The following is a 19,175-nucleotide window of genomic DNA, read 5'->3' on the forward strand; positions in this document are numbered from 1 at the left end:
CTTTTTTTTTTTATGAACGTCTGTTCGACTATGTTTTCTATACCGTTCAAGATTTTGTCACTTTGTTGATGGATTAAGATTGTAATAACGAACTATGCATGGTGATTGCTTGTTGTTGGTTGCACATTGAGTTGTCAGTTCGTGGAATTGTTTACGTGTTGACAGCTGGTCCATTCGTCGTTCTCAAAATTTGGATTTGTTGTTCGTCATCCCTGCATCACATTATTTTGCAATTTGATTTAGCGCGTGACAACAAAGGCCCTATTCTCATATTCGAATTCACCCGACTCTCTTACTCACCTTCGTGTGCTGGTTGGTTTTATTCCTTCACTTAAACCAAGGATCTTAGATCTTGCCGTTGTGATCTTTTCTATTGTTTCAGAAGTTGGGATTGAGTTGGCTTTCCTTTCTTAACCAGGCGGAAAAGAGGCGGGCAATCTTGCGGAGAATTGGTGGTCAATTTTTTTATATAGTTAGTGTTTCGCGAAATTCTTCAACATTCGGAATGACGATCTTGGCCCGACCCTCTTTCTTATCTTTAAGGTATTTTTTTGTACTTTTGCTTTTTTATTTATTTATTTAGAGTGTTACAGATGATTTTCATCCGCTCTTCATTTGCTTTATATATTATAAAAAAAAATACAGCTCAATTTTTTTCACATTTGCACTTTTCATCTCTCTTATCTCATTTATCTTTTCATTCTTTTTTATTTTGTATCAATTTATTTCTTAATTTTATATTATCTACTTTAATATAATAAAGTAGTAGTAGACTAGCAGTGATTTCACAAAAATAAAAATTTAATGTAGTAGTATATTAGCTAGTGATGGTAAGCAAGTAGGTAGCTAGTAGATGAGAATGAAAGGGAGCCACATTGCAATTTTTATATATTTTTGGTGAAAGAGGCACTTTGGCATTTGGAAGCAACAACATATTTTGGTGAAGTGACGAGCCATAATAGAGATTCCTGCATCAGTTTTAAACAAATTGCACCTTTTCATAACCCTATGGATGAAACAGATCAATTAATTTGAAACTTATTAAAGGGAATGAATTCTGAATTACCCCTGTTGCCACAGTAGAAGGGTATAATGCTATAAACTTAATTTTAAACTATCCGTGGTAATATTTATAATTTATGGAGTTAATATAAAATTTCATTACCATCAGATAATAGTCCAATAAAAAGGGTTAGACTCTTCTAATTTAACCAACAAAAGTCCAATTCCAATAGTGACATATATTCATATATCTTTCTAATTAAGTAAGTAAACTTAACTCATTTCATTAATAATAATAAATTCAATACATCGAGGAATATAATCAAATAAGGTGCTAATAGATCAAGAAATGACCACTCTCGTTACGGTATGAGTCGCCATATTTACTTGTCGCTTAATGAACTTAATCTCAAAATTCGAGTTACAATGTAACAAAGATTTAATCAACGTGATAATATAACTCAACTTCAGGGGGTTTTGCCCCCTTTATGTACCAAAAAAAAGAGAACTCAACTCCGAAGTATCATTATGTGTGTCATGTATAACATTAAACAGCATGACAAGAAGTTGAGTTCGCGGTGAAAACCGAAATAAGTAGAAAAAAAATCACTTGAATCTTTCTCTGATGGATTTAGGATGAAAGTATTGTCACAGGTAAACTGCCACTGGGAACATCCGCACAATGATCATATACAATACTATAGTATGTTATAATTCACATAATTAAGGGGTAGATTCCAAATCAAATTGGGACCAAATTAAGGGTTATTTTTAGATTTTCGAAGGGCCTAGAAGCAAGTGAGGGGCTTAAAGAGTAATTTTCAAAAGAAATAACGAACTATAGTTTCATTTCTTTGGCTTGTGTAGGTTCAAATCAATTATAGATGATTTTGTAACTTACCAATATTCCAATAACAACATGGTTTCTTCAAAAACTTACCAGTATTTTGGTTGATATACCACATTGTATTGAACACCTATTGATCAATGAAATGCTATAAGTTCATTTTCTTCAAAAAAAAAAACATGGTTTCTTAAATATTTCGAAAAAAATAAGGCTTTAGATGTTATTGATGACTTGTGTATGATGCATGTACTATCACTTGAGCATCACCCTCCTTGCATCTTTTGCTTCAAAATCACTAATAATTTGTTCATAATCGAGATTCTTTAAAAAATTACTAGCAGGACACCCGTGCGTCTGCACGGGAGTCGCGGCGTTGCCGCTCCTCACTTGATAACATAAAATAGTAATTTATTGGGTAGTAGATTAAAAAATTAAAAACTATCACAAAAAAAACCTTATGTCTCTGTATTAATATTTGAATATAAATGATAAAGTATAAATTATGGAAAAATAGGCTACCTTATTAATATATTAGTAAAAACACATGCCTTGTAAAAACCACCAAAAAATTATGTACCTGTATTAAATATATGAGTATAAATATATCCTTTTAAAATTATTAAAAAATAGGTAACCTTGTTAATATGTTAGTGAAAATATAGGTCTCACAAAAATCATCAAAATAATTAGGTCACCGTATTAAATATGAGTATAATCCGTAAAATTGTAAAACAAAATAGACAACTTAATTAATATATAAATAAAAGTATAAGTCCCGTATAAATCACAAAAAAAAAAGTTTCCATATTAATATATGAGTATTTTATAGGTTCCGTAGATGTTATATAGAAGAACGGACAAACGTATTAATATGAGTAAAAAACATAGGTTCAGCATAAACCACACAAAAGATCAGGTTATCGTATATTAATATATGAGTATAAATATAAGTTCACAAAAAATAGTTAAAAATTGGAAATTTTATTAATAAGAGTAAAAACACAGGCTCTGGCCCTGCGTACGTGTATGGTATAAATTGTTGTTGTTTTGTTTGGCACACCTTGTGCCAATCAGGACTCATTATTAATAATAAAATTCATTTTAGTTTGTTTTATATATTTTTTTTATTTAAATAAGTGATTTTCACACATTCTTATGTTTCATTTCAGTTTTCTTTTGTTGTTCTTGTCTGATGTTGTTTTAATCCCGTCTTAGTGCAGAGTTTTTTGTTTGAGTTCGCGTCTTGGTACGGTGTTCGGTTTAATTATGTTGTAGTACGATGTTTGTTTTGTTCAGATTTGCAGATTTGCTCCGATTCAGATTCAGTGCAGATTGACACGTACTCTACTTACTTGAATAAACGAATATTGTTTGTTGTTAGTCTAAAAAAAAGAGGAAAAACATAGATCCCGTAGAATTCACAAAAAAGATTATGTCCCCATATTAATATAGGACTATAACTCGTAAAATTGTAAAAAAAAAAAATAAACAACTTTACTAATATATGAGTAAAAATATAAGACCCGTGGATATATCCAAAAAAATTAGGTTCCCATATTAATATGAATATAACCCGTAAAATTATTAAAAAAATAGGCAACATAATATTTTAGTCCTATTTTTTCTTCAATAATTTTGTTCCGCATAGAAAAATCTCATAAGAACGAAAGTCATATCTTTCTTGTGTGATTTGTTTATGGTTTTGTTTCTCTGACTCTTTGTAAACTTTTGTAGTCTACCCCAGTATGTCTTGTGTTGGGGAGGTTGTTTATGTTAATATATCTCATTTTGGTTTGTTAAAAAAAATATTAGTTCGTATATCAACAACAAAAAATCTTAAAAAAAAACTTCTAAAAAATGTCATTTATTTTTCAACTATTTTCAACTTTGTATTTAATTTTTACGGTTTTTTTTAACTAAATGTATCATTCGCGCACAACTGTAGAGAATAATCCTCTTGAGGTAACTGATAATTTTTATTGTTTTTGTCTCACCATTATTTTACGGGAGTTTTTCAGTTTTTCTCCCACCATATTCTTGTATTAAATTAATTAAATTTATTGAGTTGAACTACAAATTGAAAATTAACTTAATTAAATATTGGGTTGAAGTCCATAAATCAAGTTGAGTGAATATAAAATAACAAAACATAAACAATAAATGATAAAATTACACTGAAGAAAGGGTTGGACTCAAATAAAATATCATAAATAAATGGAAACAACACCATATACCTCTATATTGTAAAAAAAAAAAAACCATACATTTGTTGTCTTATTTGGTATAATACACTTATGGCGTTGAAATAAAGAATTTCATTGAATCTCTCCTTTTATTTGTACATGAATTTTACTCTCTTATTATAAAAAAGAAAAAAAAAATAAACACTTCTCCTTTGGTTCCAAAAATATAACAAATTAATTCATATGGCTTAGTGGTAAATGTAATAAGAAGTGTAACTAAAAGGTTAAGGGTTTGAATCCTACTAAGAAATTTTTTAACATTTTTCTACTAATTTTTTTTTAATAAAGACACAAAATAACCCTAAATTGATTATGTGTCACAAAATGAAAAAGGGGCAAATTGGGAATTTCACATGTATATTCTTTTCTTATATAGTAGATTTAACAGAATAGCAATTTGAGTACCACATTTCATTTAGAACAAGCATATCAATGCATGAAAAAAGAGCATTCATAATCACGGGACCGGCCCAACATTAAACGAGGCCTAAAGTAAATTTTAAAGTAATGTTAAAAATAGTTGCTTGAATTTTCAAAGAGTTGTAAAGTTACTGTGTCATTATTATAATTTATTTTTTCAGAGACCTTTATATTTTTCCTTGAGGCTTTTTCCTACCGTAAACTAAAGAACTTATGACTTATAATGGATCTTTTTTCCTTACTATTTTTTTTCTTTTTCGAATACCTAAAATCTTTCTTTAGGTTGCCTTACCCTTGGACCGGTCCTTGCGCCCTGCATAATCATGAAAACTTGGGAGATAGCATTGGATGTATGTAGCCTAATGTAACCACCTTTGTTTATAAGGAATGGGCAATTACAATAACTTCTTTATGCAAGGTTTGATAACGTTGGAAGACAGATCAAATTAATACTTTTTTTAGCTAAAAAACAGTAAATACATTTGGGCTTTGGCAAACAGAGTAAATTAATATGTTAAATTTTGTTCTGCGTTTTCTTTTAAGGAAAATGTCCTTTATTATCATGTATCATACTATCCATAATATTCAGTTTGAAGTTTTCTCTCCCCGCTTTGGTTCGGTTTATATTAACCGGAGTTGCCTTTAATATGAATCAGTTGCAAAGTGAGACGTCGTGTCAATTTCTATCGGCGGAGGCATAATAGGAGGATTACTTGGTTGAGCTTCAGCTGGAACAATGCCCTTTGCAAAAAGGCCAAGCACAACAGGTCGCTTCGGTTTAAATTCGTCAATTTCGTCATCCATAACTACAAAATAAACAAACACAAAAAAAAAATCAATTAACCACATATAATAGTTACGATCGTAGTACAATACTAATTAAACACATAGAACACTAATATGCAATTTGGAGTACAATTTATAAGTCATTATTAGGAAGCCAAGTCAAGCCAAATGTAGTAGCCTGTGCAGGCAAATTCAAAGTCTCGGTACTTCGGTTCGTATAAACCGAAGGTCATCTATACTAACTTCGGTTTCTCTTAACCGAAGGCATTCCTGTCAGAACACCTACGAAAATAGGCCCTAGGATAGCTAAAACAAACAAATTAAAAACGATGTTTACCTGAGATTTGAGCTTCGATGCGTGTTGAATCCCTTAGATGATACTCCAATCTTGATTTTAAGCCTCAAATGCGTGAAAAATCGCCCATGGTTCCGTTTCTATTTTTTCTCTTCGTTTTCTAAATAATAAGAAGTGACAGGAGAGTCACTAATATAAAGTATCACTTCAGTTTATATAAACCGAAGCATTTTAGCGAGTGGTTTATATAAACCGAAGACTTATTTGTTCGGGTCGTAAAAACCGAAGTTTGTTGGCTAAATTTTTTCAAACCGCAAGAGTAAAATAGGATTTTTGAGGTATAAAAAAAAGGTGGGGTCAGGAGAGAAAACTTTGTTTCATTCGGTTTAGAAAACTCATGTATCGTACTATCCATAATAACTTCTGTATTCCGATTTACAATTTTGTTTCCTGGAAGTCTTAGCTCAAGTGTTCCAAAAATTTATTCAATTGCGGAAAATTTTTATGTGCCGGAAATATTTGGTGGAATAAAAGGTATGTTTGGTAAAACAAATAAGATAACTTATAGCTTATTATAGTAGTTTATAAGCTTGTTTTATAAAATTAGAGGTGTTTGGTTACAAGCTTTTTTCACTAGCTTATAATTTTTTTCTAGATGATATTTCAAGTAGCGTTTGAGCTTGTGGTTTATAGCTTTTAACCTTTTATTCCAATTTTAACCTTATTATTTTAACTTCTTTATTTTTTTTAATAAAAAAATTACCCACACAAAAATAACTACTCACTCACATAAAATAATCATGTATTTTATGTCTTTTATAATTATAAAAGCTAAATTTACTAAACACTTTAATTTCATTCTACTAGCTTTTCAACTATTAGCTAACTTATAGCTTAATTTTACCAAACAGCGCCAAATGTCGAGTAACAGTAGCTAGCTATTATCCACTATAATACACACTTAAACCAAAATGATTATTATTAGTAATTTAGTATATTATATATATATATATAGGTGCATGAAAAAACTAGCTAAGACCAATAGTTGAAGTTTCAAGAGCATAATCTACCAGAAACCAACAACTTTTATTGTCTATGAAAGTTAAGAAAACATGAAAGCAAAATGAAAATGTATTTGACCTAACCACACACAAATATATTTAATTTATGTATGTTGTCACAAATTAAGCTTAGTAGAGAAATAGATAATCTTTCAAATTAAGAACATGATCATAGCCATTGATGAAACCCCCAACCACATGATGAGTCCAAGGCCAGCAGCAACACCACCATTACTACCGGAAAAATTTGGTGCCGGTGCTGGTGAAGGCGGCTCAGGCAGAGTAATTAGAGGTGGAATAACTAGAGGCTTGCTTTTGACAACCACATCATCATCTAGCTTTATCCCCATCTTGCTATGACTCTCTACAATATTGCAATTTGTGTACTCATCCTCATTCACTTTGTTATCGCCATCAAACACTGCACATACATATATATATTTGTTAGTAATAATATTCAAAAAATTTATATGTAGTAAATTTGCTTAATAACATTTAAAAAGAAATATATTTAAAAATTGTAGTTAATTCAATTTACGGTCAAAATTGTGGTTAATTCAACAGCATGATTAATCATAGTTTCACTTTTTTTTAAAGTGATCTAAGTTAATCATCTAAACAACTCTATTAACTACAATTTTACATGTGATTAATTAATTTTTGTATGTGCTATTAAACATGTATCCAATAACTAATAAAAAAAAATTATATATTAAGAGCAGTGGTATATGACATACACATAGTGTCTATGAATTGGTGACTAGAGGCCCATTGTGTGAGTGCATGTCGTGATGGAAAAGGAACCTTCCATGAATTTTGACTATCTGCTACCACATATTCTGTGGATTCTGAGTGGGAAATTTGAAGCCACATTGAGAAGATTATGATCAACATTAATATTGGAGAAGAAGCCATGTTCATGACTGTTTTCTTTGTCTCACTAGTGTGTGTGAAAGACTAAATATAAATAGGATTCAACACCACACTCAACTCAACCGAATATATTATTTATTTTTATTAATTATTATTATTATTATTATTATAAAAGTGGTAATTATAAACAATGGTACGTAGCTTGAGAATGTATGTAAGCTAGTTGGCAGTTGGAAGCAACAACATGCTTTGGTGAACTGGCGAGCCATAACCTTAAGATTCCTGCATCAGTTTTAAAAGAATTCTACCTTTTCATAATCCTTTGGGATGAAACAATAAAAAAATTTAAAATTAATATGGTATGACTATGAAGCTACTACTAGTACTTTTTTACACTTTATGGCAAATTGTAAAATGGCACATATTTGTGTTTAATATTTCACATTTTATACTCCTTCAAAAAAAAAAAATTCACATTTTATACATTATTATAATTTTTTGGTCCTCTAAAAATTTATGTGGGTTAGGTTGTGGGTTTGAACACAAGTTGTATGATCTAACAGAATCCTTATTAATTGATCCAACATACGTTTGAATATTATTATAATTATAATCGTAAAATTTAGAGAAAATATTATAATCTTTCTTGATTTTTATTTTATGAAATCACATGTACTTCAAAGAGAACTGCAAGTGATGTGAACCATAATCTCATGAGAATGAGAACTTTTCATTTAATCAATTATTATTAGCACATGTAAACATTTAATCAAATTGAGCTTTTCTTACCAACTTGTATAATTTAAGCTGAATTATTATCAGTAACTAAGTAATGTTGGAAAAGTAACCAAGTAAGCTGAATTATTATCAACTAATAAACATTTGTCATATAAATACGTTGATCTTGTTGTCAAAATCCCTACTTCATTATTATTTTTTTCCCAAATAAACATTTGAAGGAAATAAAAGTTTAAGAATAACAAAGTATTAATAAGTTTTTTTTTTATATATATAGAATAGAGTATTAATAAGTTAAATTCCAAATTACAACATTATTGGTAACGACATTTTTGGTTTTGTGAAGCACGATCTACCACATTTTATTCAGGTTGTACTTGGCCCTTCTCATAGCAGCTTAAAACGATTTTTAGATGTCTGCTCTTTAAAATCATAGATTAAACAAACAAAACAACGATGTTTATAGATTAAGTTTTCAAAAACAGATAAAGGGGGGCAGAAAACTTTCCAAAATAAACAAACCAAACTGCATCCAAAGTCACAGCCATATAGTTTGGCATACAGAGTATTGGGATTAACAAGGATCATCGAAGTAATCGTCAAACTGAAAACATTTGTGACAGGTCATAGGATAAGAGAAGAGCCTCACAACCAAAATTAGAATAGTTTGTTCACTCATTTAAGGAGTGTCTTCACGATGGACTTGACGTTGAGTTTCTTGAGGTCGGTATAAGACTGTCCGCATCCCACAAACATGACTGGAGCTCCAGATATGTAAACCATTGAAAGTGCAGCTCCCACCTGACAAAACCAAACATAATTAGCACACGATTCTCTTTTTAACTATATGGTCTTCGGTTTATTTGAAACTACAACAGCCTCAATCCTAGCAGACCAATAAATGTTCATCAAAACTCGTTGACCATAAATTTACTTGCGATTCAAGAACTTGCATACCTTATCATCAATAGTGTCAAACTTTGTGAGCAAGATCCCATCTATCAATCTTGGTGTAGGAGATGTGGAGAGGTCGGCCAGTTTCTGCAACAAAATAGATGGGTTCAATAACGGACATATGGGGGAAAGTGAAGCAAAAACCCGATTGTAGTTGGACAAAAATACTACTACTAAATATATAGAACAGAACCTGATTGAACTTTGAGAGTTGATCAACTGCATCATTGCCAACCAGTGCTTCTCCAACAAATAAGACCAGGTCGGGGTTGTTAAGGTAGATCAGCTTTGACAGTGCCCTCATCAATGGTTCATTATCCTGAAAACCAGCAGTGATGTGTAAGAGTAAGTGATGAACATATAAATGCATCTACAAACATCGTTAATATAATATCTAAATATAGCCAAAACCATTCAACAAAGTGGATTTTCCTCTATTCCAATTTACATAAAATAAATGCAAGGTTCATTTTCAGTACTATCTCTTAATTGCAAAGGCCTAGAAACTGAGATAATCAAATAATACAAGTCATAGAATAAATAAACTTTTGCAATAATTACCTGCATACGACCAGCTGTATCAACTAAAACCACATCTGAACCATTCCGTGAAGCTTCCTGAATTGCTTCTTTTGCCACAACAGCAGGATCTTTTTCATAACCCTTCTCAAATATAGGGATCTGAAAGGGGAAATTATAAGCTACATGCTCCGGGTAACTGATTATTACTAGTATTAATTAAGAATATATCTAATAATCATTAAGCATTAAAATCAATGTACACCTCAAGTCTACGTGCATGTGTCCGCAACTGCTCAACAGCTCCTGATCGAAATGTATCACAAGCAGCCATCATGACTTTAACATCGTGTTCCAGAAGCCAGTAAGCAACCTGCACATTTACACATAAAATGGAATATCTCCTTCCAGTTAGAAAGCAAGCCAACCATATGGAATTTATATAAATAGGAGAAACAATAGATGAATTTCCTTCACCTTAGCAAGATTAGTAGATTTTCCAACTCCATTAACTCCAACAAATACAACAACATATGGTTTCCTTTGCTCTTTAGCAGCATGAACATCCCTCAATATGTCAATAGAACGCCTAGGAGTTAAAATACGAACAAGTGCTTCTTCCATTGCCGTCTGCAAATTTTTTTAAACATAGCATCGGTGTGAATGATGTGAAATAGTATATATAAAGAAAAGGCCAACATCAAATGCCGATAGGGAAAAAAGATAGTAAAAAACAAAAACCTGCACTGTGGAAGATATCCTTGTAAATGAAGCCAGCTTTTTGCCTTCAAGACTTGCTGCCACTGATTCACATAGCTTCTCAGCTATTTCCTCAGCCTACAAGTGATACAGAATGTAAAAAATATTAGCTATCTTAATAAGAGAGAAAATTAGCCAACAGACAAAATTTTGATATTGAAGCCACTACATTTAATGACGTTGAGTATCAATATAAATGCATACCACATTCTTGGTCATGAGTCTATCCTTCAGAGCTTTCAGAGCTGGTTCCAAGTCAGACTTCTCCAAATTGGCCTTCCCAGCAATACTGAGCACAAGCATGTAAATATCATTAGCAGTCATTTCAATAAAAATCTGAAAATTGAAATAAAGTAGAAGTTACAGTTTCAAAGTGATCAATATGGCAGGTCAAGGTTGTTGGGTTCTAAACAACAAAATAAACTTCACCCTGGAAGATAACATCGCAAGGAAAATGGAAACAGGACATTATCCTAAGATTTTACAAAAAACGGAGATCAGAGCAACATGTATGAGGAAATGCATTTATAACCAAGAATATCAATCTAATTTACTCATTCATTTATCCTTTCTCACATCCATGTATGCCCCCAAACTCAACACCTTTCCTAACATTAAAATGAATACCTAATATCATTACAAGTTAAATAAGCATAGCATCTCAATGATGCACATATACCTTAAAAGCAAAGGACAACAGATGATACCTGTTTACGTGGAAATCTATAACAATTGAATTGTAAAGGTATCATGGATTAGAAACAATGAAACAGACAACAAAATCTTCACATGCATTTAAAAGATAAATCTTCAAATAATCCAATTCACACCTATATACCAATTTCACTATTTCAAGCAACACAAATAAATCCTAGATTACTCGGTAAGCTACTTAATGCAAATCTGAATGAAGCCAACGATGTAAACAAACTTGATGATAAATATATAACAATAAAGAATCTAATTCGGCAATATTACCTCTGAAACATAGATGAAAACCAACCCTTCTTTTTGGCATCAGGCTTGCTATTCTTCCCAGAATCATCGTCATCATCATCCTCCTCTTCATCCTCACTGTCACTACTAAGAATCTCATCTTTATCCATCATACTCTCCCCTTGTTCCTTAGCAAAAAAATCAACTTTCCTATCCTTATCCGCATCCCCATCAACATCAACATGATCAGTAAAATCCAATTTAGTTTCAGGGGGTTTCTCATCCCAAACCCTATTTTTCTTAATCACCTTCTTCGGCTCCGCCTTGGATACAACATTGTCTGTTTTCTTTCCATTCCCACCTTTGTTCCTAACCTTTTTCTGGAGCCTATTTACATCAAAAGCTCCATTGTTTACACTATCATTCTCTTTACCATTTACACTAACATTATTACCACCGTTACTCTTCAAGTTAGAACCATTATTATTATTCGCAACAAAACGGTTATTCTCAGATTTATTATCCCGTTTTTTCCCATCACCATCATTCTTCAAACCGGCGCCACCGCCCCCTCCAGCTCCTCCCTTCTTCCCTTCAGATCCATCTCCCTTGGAACCAATTTGTTTCCTTTGTCCATTCACAACAACCGGATTCGATTTCTTCAAATCCTCAGCACGAGCCTCGGCTTCAATCTTCAACTGCTTAAAAATCTCATCAAAATCGCGATACACGGTTCTCGTAGGATCATAAACCTGCGAGAATTCACGCTTAACAGCAGCAAGCAAATCATCAACATATAACAGATGAAGAATCCGTTGATAAACTGCAACGAAAACAAGACCTAGATCATTGTGGAACGTCCATTTGAGAGAATATGCAGCTCCAGGTGCATCGTAGTTGTAAGAAGCAGCACCGGATCGCTCCTCAAGAAGACAAGATCGAATCAATGTATCGATCGGTGAACCTTTCAAAGCATTACTCAATTCTTTGCATGACCATAGGATTAATCCTCCTCGCGTGAAAATCAGTAACTGCTCTAACATGTTTTGATGATACCTAATCACAATAACAACAAACAAATTGAGATTGAAATTCAGATTAATTAATTAATTGATTAATTAGAAACAAAGGTTAATCGTATGAATTAATTGAATTGAATTGTTAGGGTATAGATGTTGTTGGGAAATGGGAAAATCGCGTACCTGGGTTTTGAGAAGAAAAAATAAAATTAAATAAAATTAGAAATGAAATTGGAGTTTTTATTTTTATGTTTGAGAATTTTGTTACGGTGGAAACAAGAAAGGGTATCGCTATAAATAAATAATATGGTGACACGCGCTTTTATTCCATGGACGGTTTAACTATAAACTGCGCACGCCGTCGTTGACTATTAGACTTTAATACGACGCCGTTAAGAGCTTAGTCACTGCTCCGTTGATTTTTATTTGTTTTTTTTACAAGTTAAAAGTTTTTTTTATCTTATTTATTTATTTATGACATATTGGTCTTATTCTCCATACATGTCTTTATTTTTTTTATTTGTAACATAAATGTACACAAATTAGATTTTAGCTTATTGAGTAATGCTATATCACACGAATGAGAAAGGCAAGAAACACACGAACACATTGTGAACCTATAAATAAAAATTCTTTATAACTTGTTTTTTCACGGAAATCAGGTAGGCCAGTGTTAATAGTGTGTTTCGTTTCGTAGCATTAAGGATTTTGGCCAGGATTCTAATTAGGAAATTATTATTGCTTAATTGCTCATTAGTAAATTGGTCAAAAGCTTTTAAAAAAAATATGGTCAAAAGATAAAATCCATAAAATTATAGTATGTAATACTACTGCTTTATTGTAAAAATAATAATGAATGTTACACTGATTTTGATATTTTTATTATTTTTCAGTCAAAAAGGATTATTAGGATTATAAAAGCATTTGCTAGTATTGTTTGACTATAGATTCATAAAAAGAAAGTATCTCTTCTACTAATAAAACTTCCTCTTACTATTATTTTTTCAGGTACCAAAAAAGAAAAATCCTCTTATTAGTACTTACTACTATTAAAAAAAACTACTATTAGTATTAACTACGATAACAAATAGCGATAGGAAGGATATATTTCTTTCTTTTTTTTTTTGGTACAAAAGAGGGGAAAAGCCCGGGAAAGATGTATTTCTACTGCTTAATCTGTATTTTTATTTGCTTTTGCAACTTACAATAACACAACAACCTGTATTTATTATCTGCTTATAGTAACATACATAACATAAGTTGATTTCTGAAATATTTAATGCCACTATTTCTCAATATCACACACCATTTGAAACTTGTGCTAGTTCATTAAAGCTTTCATTATAAAATCAGTAAACCTTGAATTGTCAAAGACAACATAAGACATAAAAAAGTAATATGACATAGAAAGTCCCACCACAATTTCAAGAGATCCCTACACAACTAAATAAACAAGATTGCTACAGTATAGGGACAAAATAGGCATTTATGAAATGGTTTTGTATACAAAATTGAGGTTTCGTTCGTCACTGTCATCACTTCAACCCATCACCGAGCCCCGGTGGCATTCCTAAGCTTTGAGCAAGATCACTCATCCTTTCCTTCATGGCCTGAAAACATAAGCAACAAAATGTTTATAACAAACCAACATCAAACAAAGACAAGTGAATTTCCATTATCACTATTGAGAAATTATTTTTTACCTGGACACTCTTCTGGTGTGCATCTTTGTAAGCCTCTGTGACTAAAAGGGAAACTTTCTGCAACACAAAGTTCAATGTCAAATCTCAATTTCAAGATTATGTTCAGATTATTGAAAATTAATTGATATCTACTCCAAATTAATTTCAAGATTATGTTCAGATTATGCTATGAAACCATATTTGTTGTTCACGGCCATTCACACAAATTTCGACAAAATTAATGTGAGATTAATGGATACACACAGTCAACAACCAATTACATCTTGCAAACACAACAAAGAATTACACAACAGCCTATTAATAAAAAACTGTAAAACATGACATGGCAAATTAAAGAGTTGTGATTGGATGTTAGCGTAAAATAACTTTACGGTGTTAGTGCATATCCCTTAATCTAAATTAATTTAATGTGGCGCAAGTGTTAAGCTTTCATTAAAGTGGGATAACATTATCCAAACTTGTATCTCAGCCTATAAACTTCTATAAAACTTTAAGCAGCACAAAAAATAAATATCAAAGAATTTATATATAGAAACTTTACCTATTTTTGTTCACTTTTTAATTGTCTAATCCTATTTCATGGTATAGCTATTAGCTATCATGGATAATTGGATATGTATGCAACATGCTATTACATATAATCTAACAAGGAAAAAAATGCATATGAATTTATGAAATCACTAGAATTGCATACTCACTTCCGATCCTAATTCCATAGCAGCCTCAGTAATTTGTGTTCGTACAGGTTTCTGATTCCCTGATAGTGTCACCTAAAAATGAAACTTAATCAATATACAAATGAAAGTGAAAGCAAGTGATATTGCCACGTATGCCCACTTTGTAACCACAATTTAAAATAACCGTAAAATGTTGGATTCTCATTGGAGGTGATGTAAAACTAGTTTACACTGACAACGCATGTCCCTTTTTCTCATATGGTGCTTGCTATAAACCCCTGCCATGTAGGCCCAGGGAAAGGGTTGGATCAATTGCAGATCTATTATATATAACCTTACGTTGCATTTGCAAGAGGCTGATCTTACAACTCATTGACTCAATCTCATGACATTAAAGTCATATGGCAACAACTCTAACCATTGTGCCAAGACTCTTCTAACATTTTCAAATGTTCTCACAGATACCACACAACATTAGAGAGAGAGAGAGAGAGAGAGAGAGAGAGAGAGCAACAAGTTTTATACCTTTATTAACTCACCCTCACAGTAACCATCAAACTCTGCTCTGCATAGTTGAATAAAGACAAAAAATTCTACTGTGAATAACTCATATAACTTGGAAAAGAAAAAGGAAAAAGCTATAATTGTTAAGCAAGTAAGTTATACGCAGCAAGTTCTTTCTGTATCCGATTTGATTCTACTTGGACAACCGCTTGAGCCTTCTTCACAGTCTCGAACAGATTTTGCATGTTTCCAAGTTGACCGAGGATCCCAGGCTATATTCAATTCACAAAGCCACCAATTAATAATTAATTATTATTGTTATGAATACTATGATCAGTTAATGTCAGATTGACACACACACAAAACATTACTGCCACACAATTTTAAATTTTATGGATTGGAATAGAGTATGCTGTCCATGTGTCACATGATCATGTGCAATCGAATGAGTCACTAACTTTTTCCGAAATACAGAAGTGATTTTCTTCATTGGACATTTTAGTGAGGATAATATATCTTTTGTGCCACAGTGGTAATATGATAAATTGGCCAACTCAGAAGGGGCGAGATCTACTTTAATGATAGTGTTTTCACTTCGGCATATAAGGCAGCCAAGAACTGAAGGTATGTCATGGATCGATATCACGAATACAGGTTGTAATTAAGAAACTTATAAAATATGACGTGCATCAGAAAATCTCTGAAACGTGTGTCTTTGCAAGTGCAAGAAAACTAAAGAGATTCCACCAAATTCTACCAAAATAGGATTATGTGTATATTCTTAATCGATGAGGGCAAGCATAATTGTAAAATCGTGGGAACAGGTTTAACATTAAGGTAAGCAAGCAATCTGATGATAGATTCTGCAAATGCATCTTTGTAAGGAACTTTTCCACACACCAATGATAAGAAGTTGCCACAAAGAAAAAGAAATATTTAGCATTCAAGAAAAGAACATCCCGTAGAAGAGATTTTTTATTATCAGTTATCACTTATGTGAATGATGGGAAAAAAGCAAACAGATAAAAAAGCAAATTTGCGACCCTGTGTGAATATTCATATGTAACATCGAGGGCGAAAGAAAGCAAACTTAGCTAACCTTATCACCACTTTCATTATCTTTTTTTCCTCCGAAGAGGGCATTGACTCTGAAATTTCTATGATTAGATCCAACTTTTTGTGATCCACGCTGGGATACTAGCCTCATGTCAACTACATTAGCACTGGAGCTGAGGTTACCTATAGAATAAAACCAGCAATGAACAATTCAGCGATAAAAAGTAATCTGACAATCAAAGCATGTATGAAATCACACAAGTAAACCGTCATTTTGATCCCAAAATGTGTGAGGCCGTGTCACAATAGTCCCTAAATGAATTGAAATAATAAAACCATCCCCAAGTATTTCTTTTGTTAATAATTTCATGCACTAAACTGACTAACAAAAGAACCAAACTAACTAACGGAAAGACACATTCGAGGACAAAATTTTTCACATTCATTCAAAAACTTTAGTGACTACACTTGACACATTCAAAGCCAAAATGGTTATTTACTCATGAATTCACCTTACCATATATTTTATCTCTTAATTTTGTTTATAGACTATAGTCCTGGATATATTTCAGAAGGTAAGCTTATTTTCCCTTATGAAGCATAGACACTCCTCACATTAGGCGTGTATCCCGTGTCAGACACATATTGGTCTAATACCGACACAACACTAACACTTATAATTACATTGAATTGTGTCATTTTCTCAAATTATTACAATTTCCAACTATAAGGTCAAACTTGGAGGTTTCGATTGCTGTAAATAAATTGTGACCTATGAATACGAAAAAACAACAATAACTGAAGATAAAGGGCATTATGGGAAAAATAAAGGCAAACCCAAACTGAGAAGGCTTAAGAAGCAAGCAGCAAAAGTGAAAAAGGTGGGAACTTAATGAATTTAGAAGCAACCCAAATGAAAAAAATGAAGACTTACATAGAGAAGACGATAAAGGGGGAAATTTTTTGCATTGAGTGGCTCCATGGATGTGGCCAGTGAGAGAAACAGTAAGCGCCATAAGAGTGGTTGGTTCCTTCCTTCAATTGGAAGCAAGCGGTGGGTGGGTTTGGGTGTGTAAGATAGTACTGGATAATATCAAGATTTTTTTTTATTTTTTTGTATCGAACGTGTTTGTTTGACAACAAAGTAGTATAAAGACTTAAATTAGCGTACTTTAAATTAAACGAAACCTCGTTTCAGATCAGATTACTAATAATTAACTCTGTGATGACAACAAGTACTTTTGTAATTGTTTGGTTCATAAAAAATGGGCCTATCATGCTATGCCTGGCCCAATAAACCACAAAAATGTAGGGGAATTGCTCTTAGTCTTAGCCTCCCCTTAATTAATTGGAACCCTCCAAAAATTCTACGAGAGTGGGTTGCGGCGGTAGTTTGAAAATGTGAATTTGCAAAATAGGGATCGGAGATAAGAGAAAATCATGACTTACTTACAAACAGACTTGAAACGAAATAGGATAAGTTTCATATTGACTTTTTATATTTTGCCGACTCATCAAATATTGAATTGACTTTTCATACTCTGCTGACTCATCAAATATATTTTAACCGTTCTTTAGCCCAACTCATATGCATGTGGAGTAGCCCTTGTTAAATAACACAGAAAATAAGGATAAAGACATAGAATTGAAAAATTGGTGATCGTGTGGAGTAGCCCTTTGTTTGAATAAGAGAATAAAGTGAAAGGAAATAAAATGAAAATGGATAGAAAGTGAGATAATTGTTTAGTTGTTTGAAATGAATGAAAGTGAAAGTCACAAAAATAAGCAATCTTTCCTCCCTAACACAAGATCCAAACGATGGAATGTTGTTTTCCCATGAACTTTTTTTCCTTTGATCTATCCATCCTTTTATTTTCTCTAGAACCAAACAAATTGTTGGGTATAATCTTGTAATGTGCTTAGTCTAAGTGATATAGCAGCGGACCTAGGGGGGCTGGGGAGGGCCATGGCCCACCCCAAAAAAATGTGAAATTACTTAAATACCCTTGGGAGCTTTGTAAAATTATACCTATCTACACTATATATATTGGTTGCGGTATAAATGTGTTAAACTGAGAGTTTGGCCTAGTTGTCTATAGCATGGTTTTATGGCAAGAGGTCGTGTGTTCAACTCCGTCTTTCCTTATTTTTTGCATTTTCTTCTTTTATTTTAAAAAATTCACGTTTAATACCCATAATTTGAACCCATGGAGAATTGGAGACCAAAACAATTCCTGAAACCACTTAACCAAACACTTTTTCTCATAAAATGTTAATTTTCATGTATATATATCAATACAAAAAATAGACAATTTTGTTTTTCTTTTATAAAAAAAGCACAACTATTTGCAATTAAAAATAATTATTATCTTTTAAGCAATAAAATATATAATTTTTTGATGATCCAACTTATATAAATATTAATTTAAAATAAATCATTGATAATTTTTCAAGTCATTTGGAACACATAGAATATTATTTAGAGCATGAAATTTAATTTTATGGTAAAATTTATATTTATTCTAAATTCAATTTTTGTATGAAATATAATTTTTATATTTAATTTAAATATTATAATTTTTTTGCGGCCCACCCAAGAATTATTTTCTAGTTCCGCCACTAAGTGTTAGTGTGCAGAGCAGCGCGCGCACAGGTCTAGTCAGGCAAGTCCTCGAGCAACTTGGCTTAACCAAGTGAAACTAGCTTAAGCACTTACCTTATAATAAGCCTATATAAGGCATTGTCAATAATGAATAAGATGAGGATTCCACTTTACAATTAAC

At 32.1% G+C, this 19,175-nt stretch overlaps 3 protein-coding genes across 3 annotated transcripts; all 3 read right to left on the bottom strand.

Annotated features, from left to right (window-relative positions):
• Positions 1-6,660: 6,660 nt before the first annotated feature.
• On the bottom strand, positions 6,661-7,620 carry LOC123906926 (early nodulin-5-like). Its single transcript, XM_045956958.1, has 2 exons — positions 7,392-7,620; positions 6,661-7,075 (listed from the first exon to the last, which is right to left on the bottom strand). Exons 1-2 carry the CDS (start codon positions 7,573-7,575, stop codon positions 6,807-6,809), a joined length of 453 nt encoding a protein of 150 aa, XP_045812914.1. The 5' UTR covers positions 7,576-7,620; the 3' UTR covers positions 6,661-6,806.
• A 1,082-nt stretch (positions 7,621-8,702) lies between these two features.
• Positions 8,703-12,770, bottom strand: LOC123906924 (signal recognition particle receptor subunit alpha). Its single transcript, XM_045956956.1, has 10 exons — positions 12,636-12,770; positions 11,476-12,489; positions 10,702-10,786; positions 10,480-10,575; positions 10,216-10,368; positions 10,004-10,111; positions 9,781-9,900; positions 9,413-9,538; positions 9,223-9,306; positions 8,703-9,066 (listed from the first exon to the last, which is right to left on the bottom strand). The coding sequence occupies exons 2-10, from the start codon at positions 12,474-12,476 to the stop codon at positions 8,941-8,943; spliced, it is 1,899 nt and encodes a 632-aa protein (XP_045812912.1). The 5' UTR covers positions 12,477-12,489; positions 12,636-12,770; the 3' UTR covers positions 8,703-8,940.
• Positions 12,771-13,774: 1,004 nt separating this feature from the next.
• Positions 13,775-17,603, bottom strand: LOC123906927 (nucleoid-associated protein At4g30620, chloroplastic-like). Its single transcript, XM_045956960.1, has 7 exons — positions 17,327-17,603; positions 16,436-16,575; positions 15,499-15,608; positions 15,358-15,397; positions 14,854-14,925; positions 14,156-14,212; positions 13,775-14,062 (listed from the first exon to the last, which is right to left on the bottom strand). The coding sequence occupies exons 1-7, from the start codon at positions 17,406-17,408 to the stop codon at positions 13,988-13,990; spliced, it is 576 nt and encodes a 191-aa protein (XP_045812916.1). The 5' UTR covers positions 17,409-17,603; the 3' UTR covers positions 13,775-13,987.
• Positions 17,604-19,175: the final 1,572 nt, after the last annotated feature.

Source organism: Trifolium pratense, linkage group LG2 (assembly GCF_020283565.1).
Source record: "Trifolium pratense cultivar HEN17-A07 linkage group LG2, ARS_RC_1.1, whole genome shotgun sequence".
NCBI lineage: Eukaryota > Viridiplantae > Streptophyta > Magnoliopsida > Fabales > Fabaceae > Trifolium > Trifolium pratense.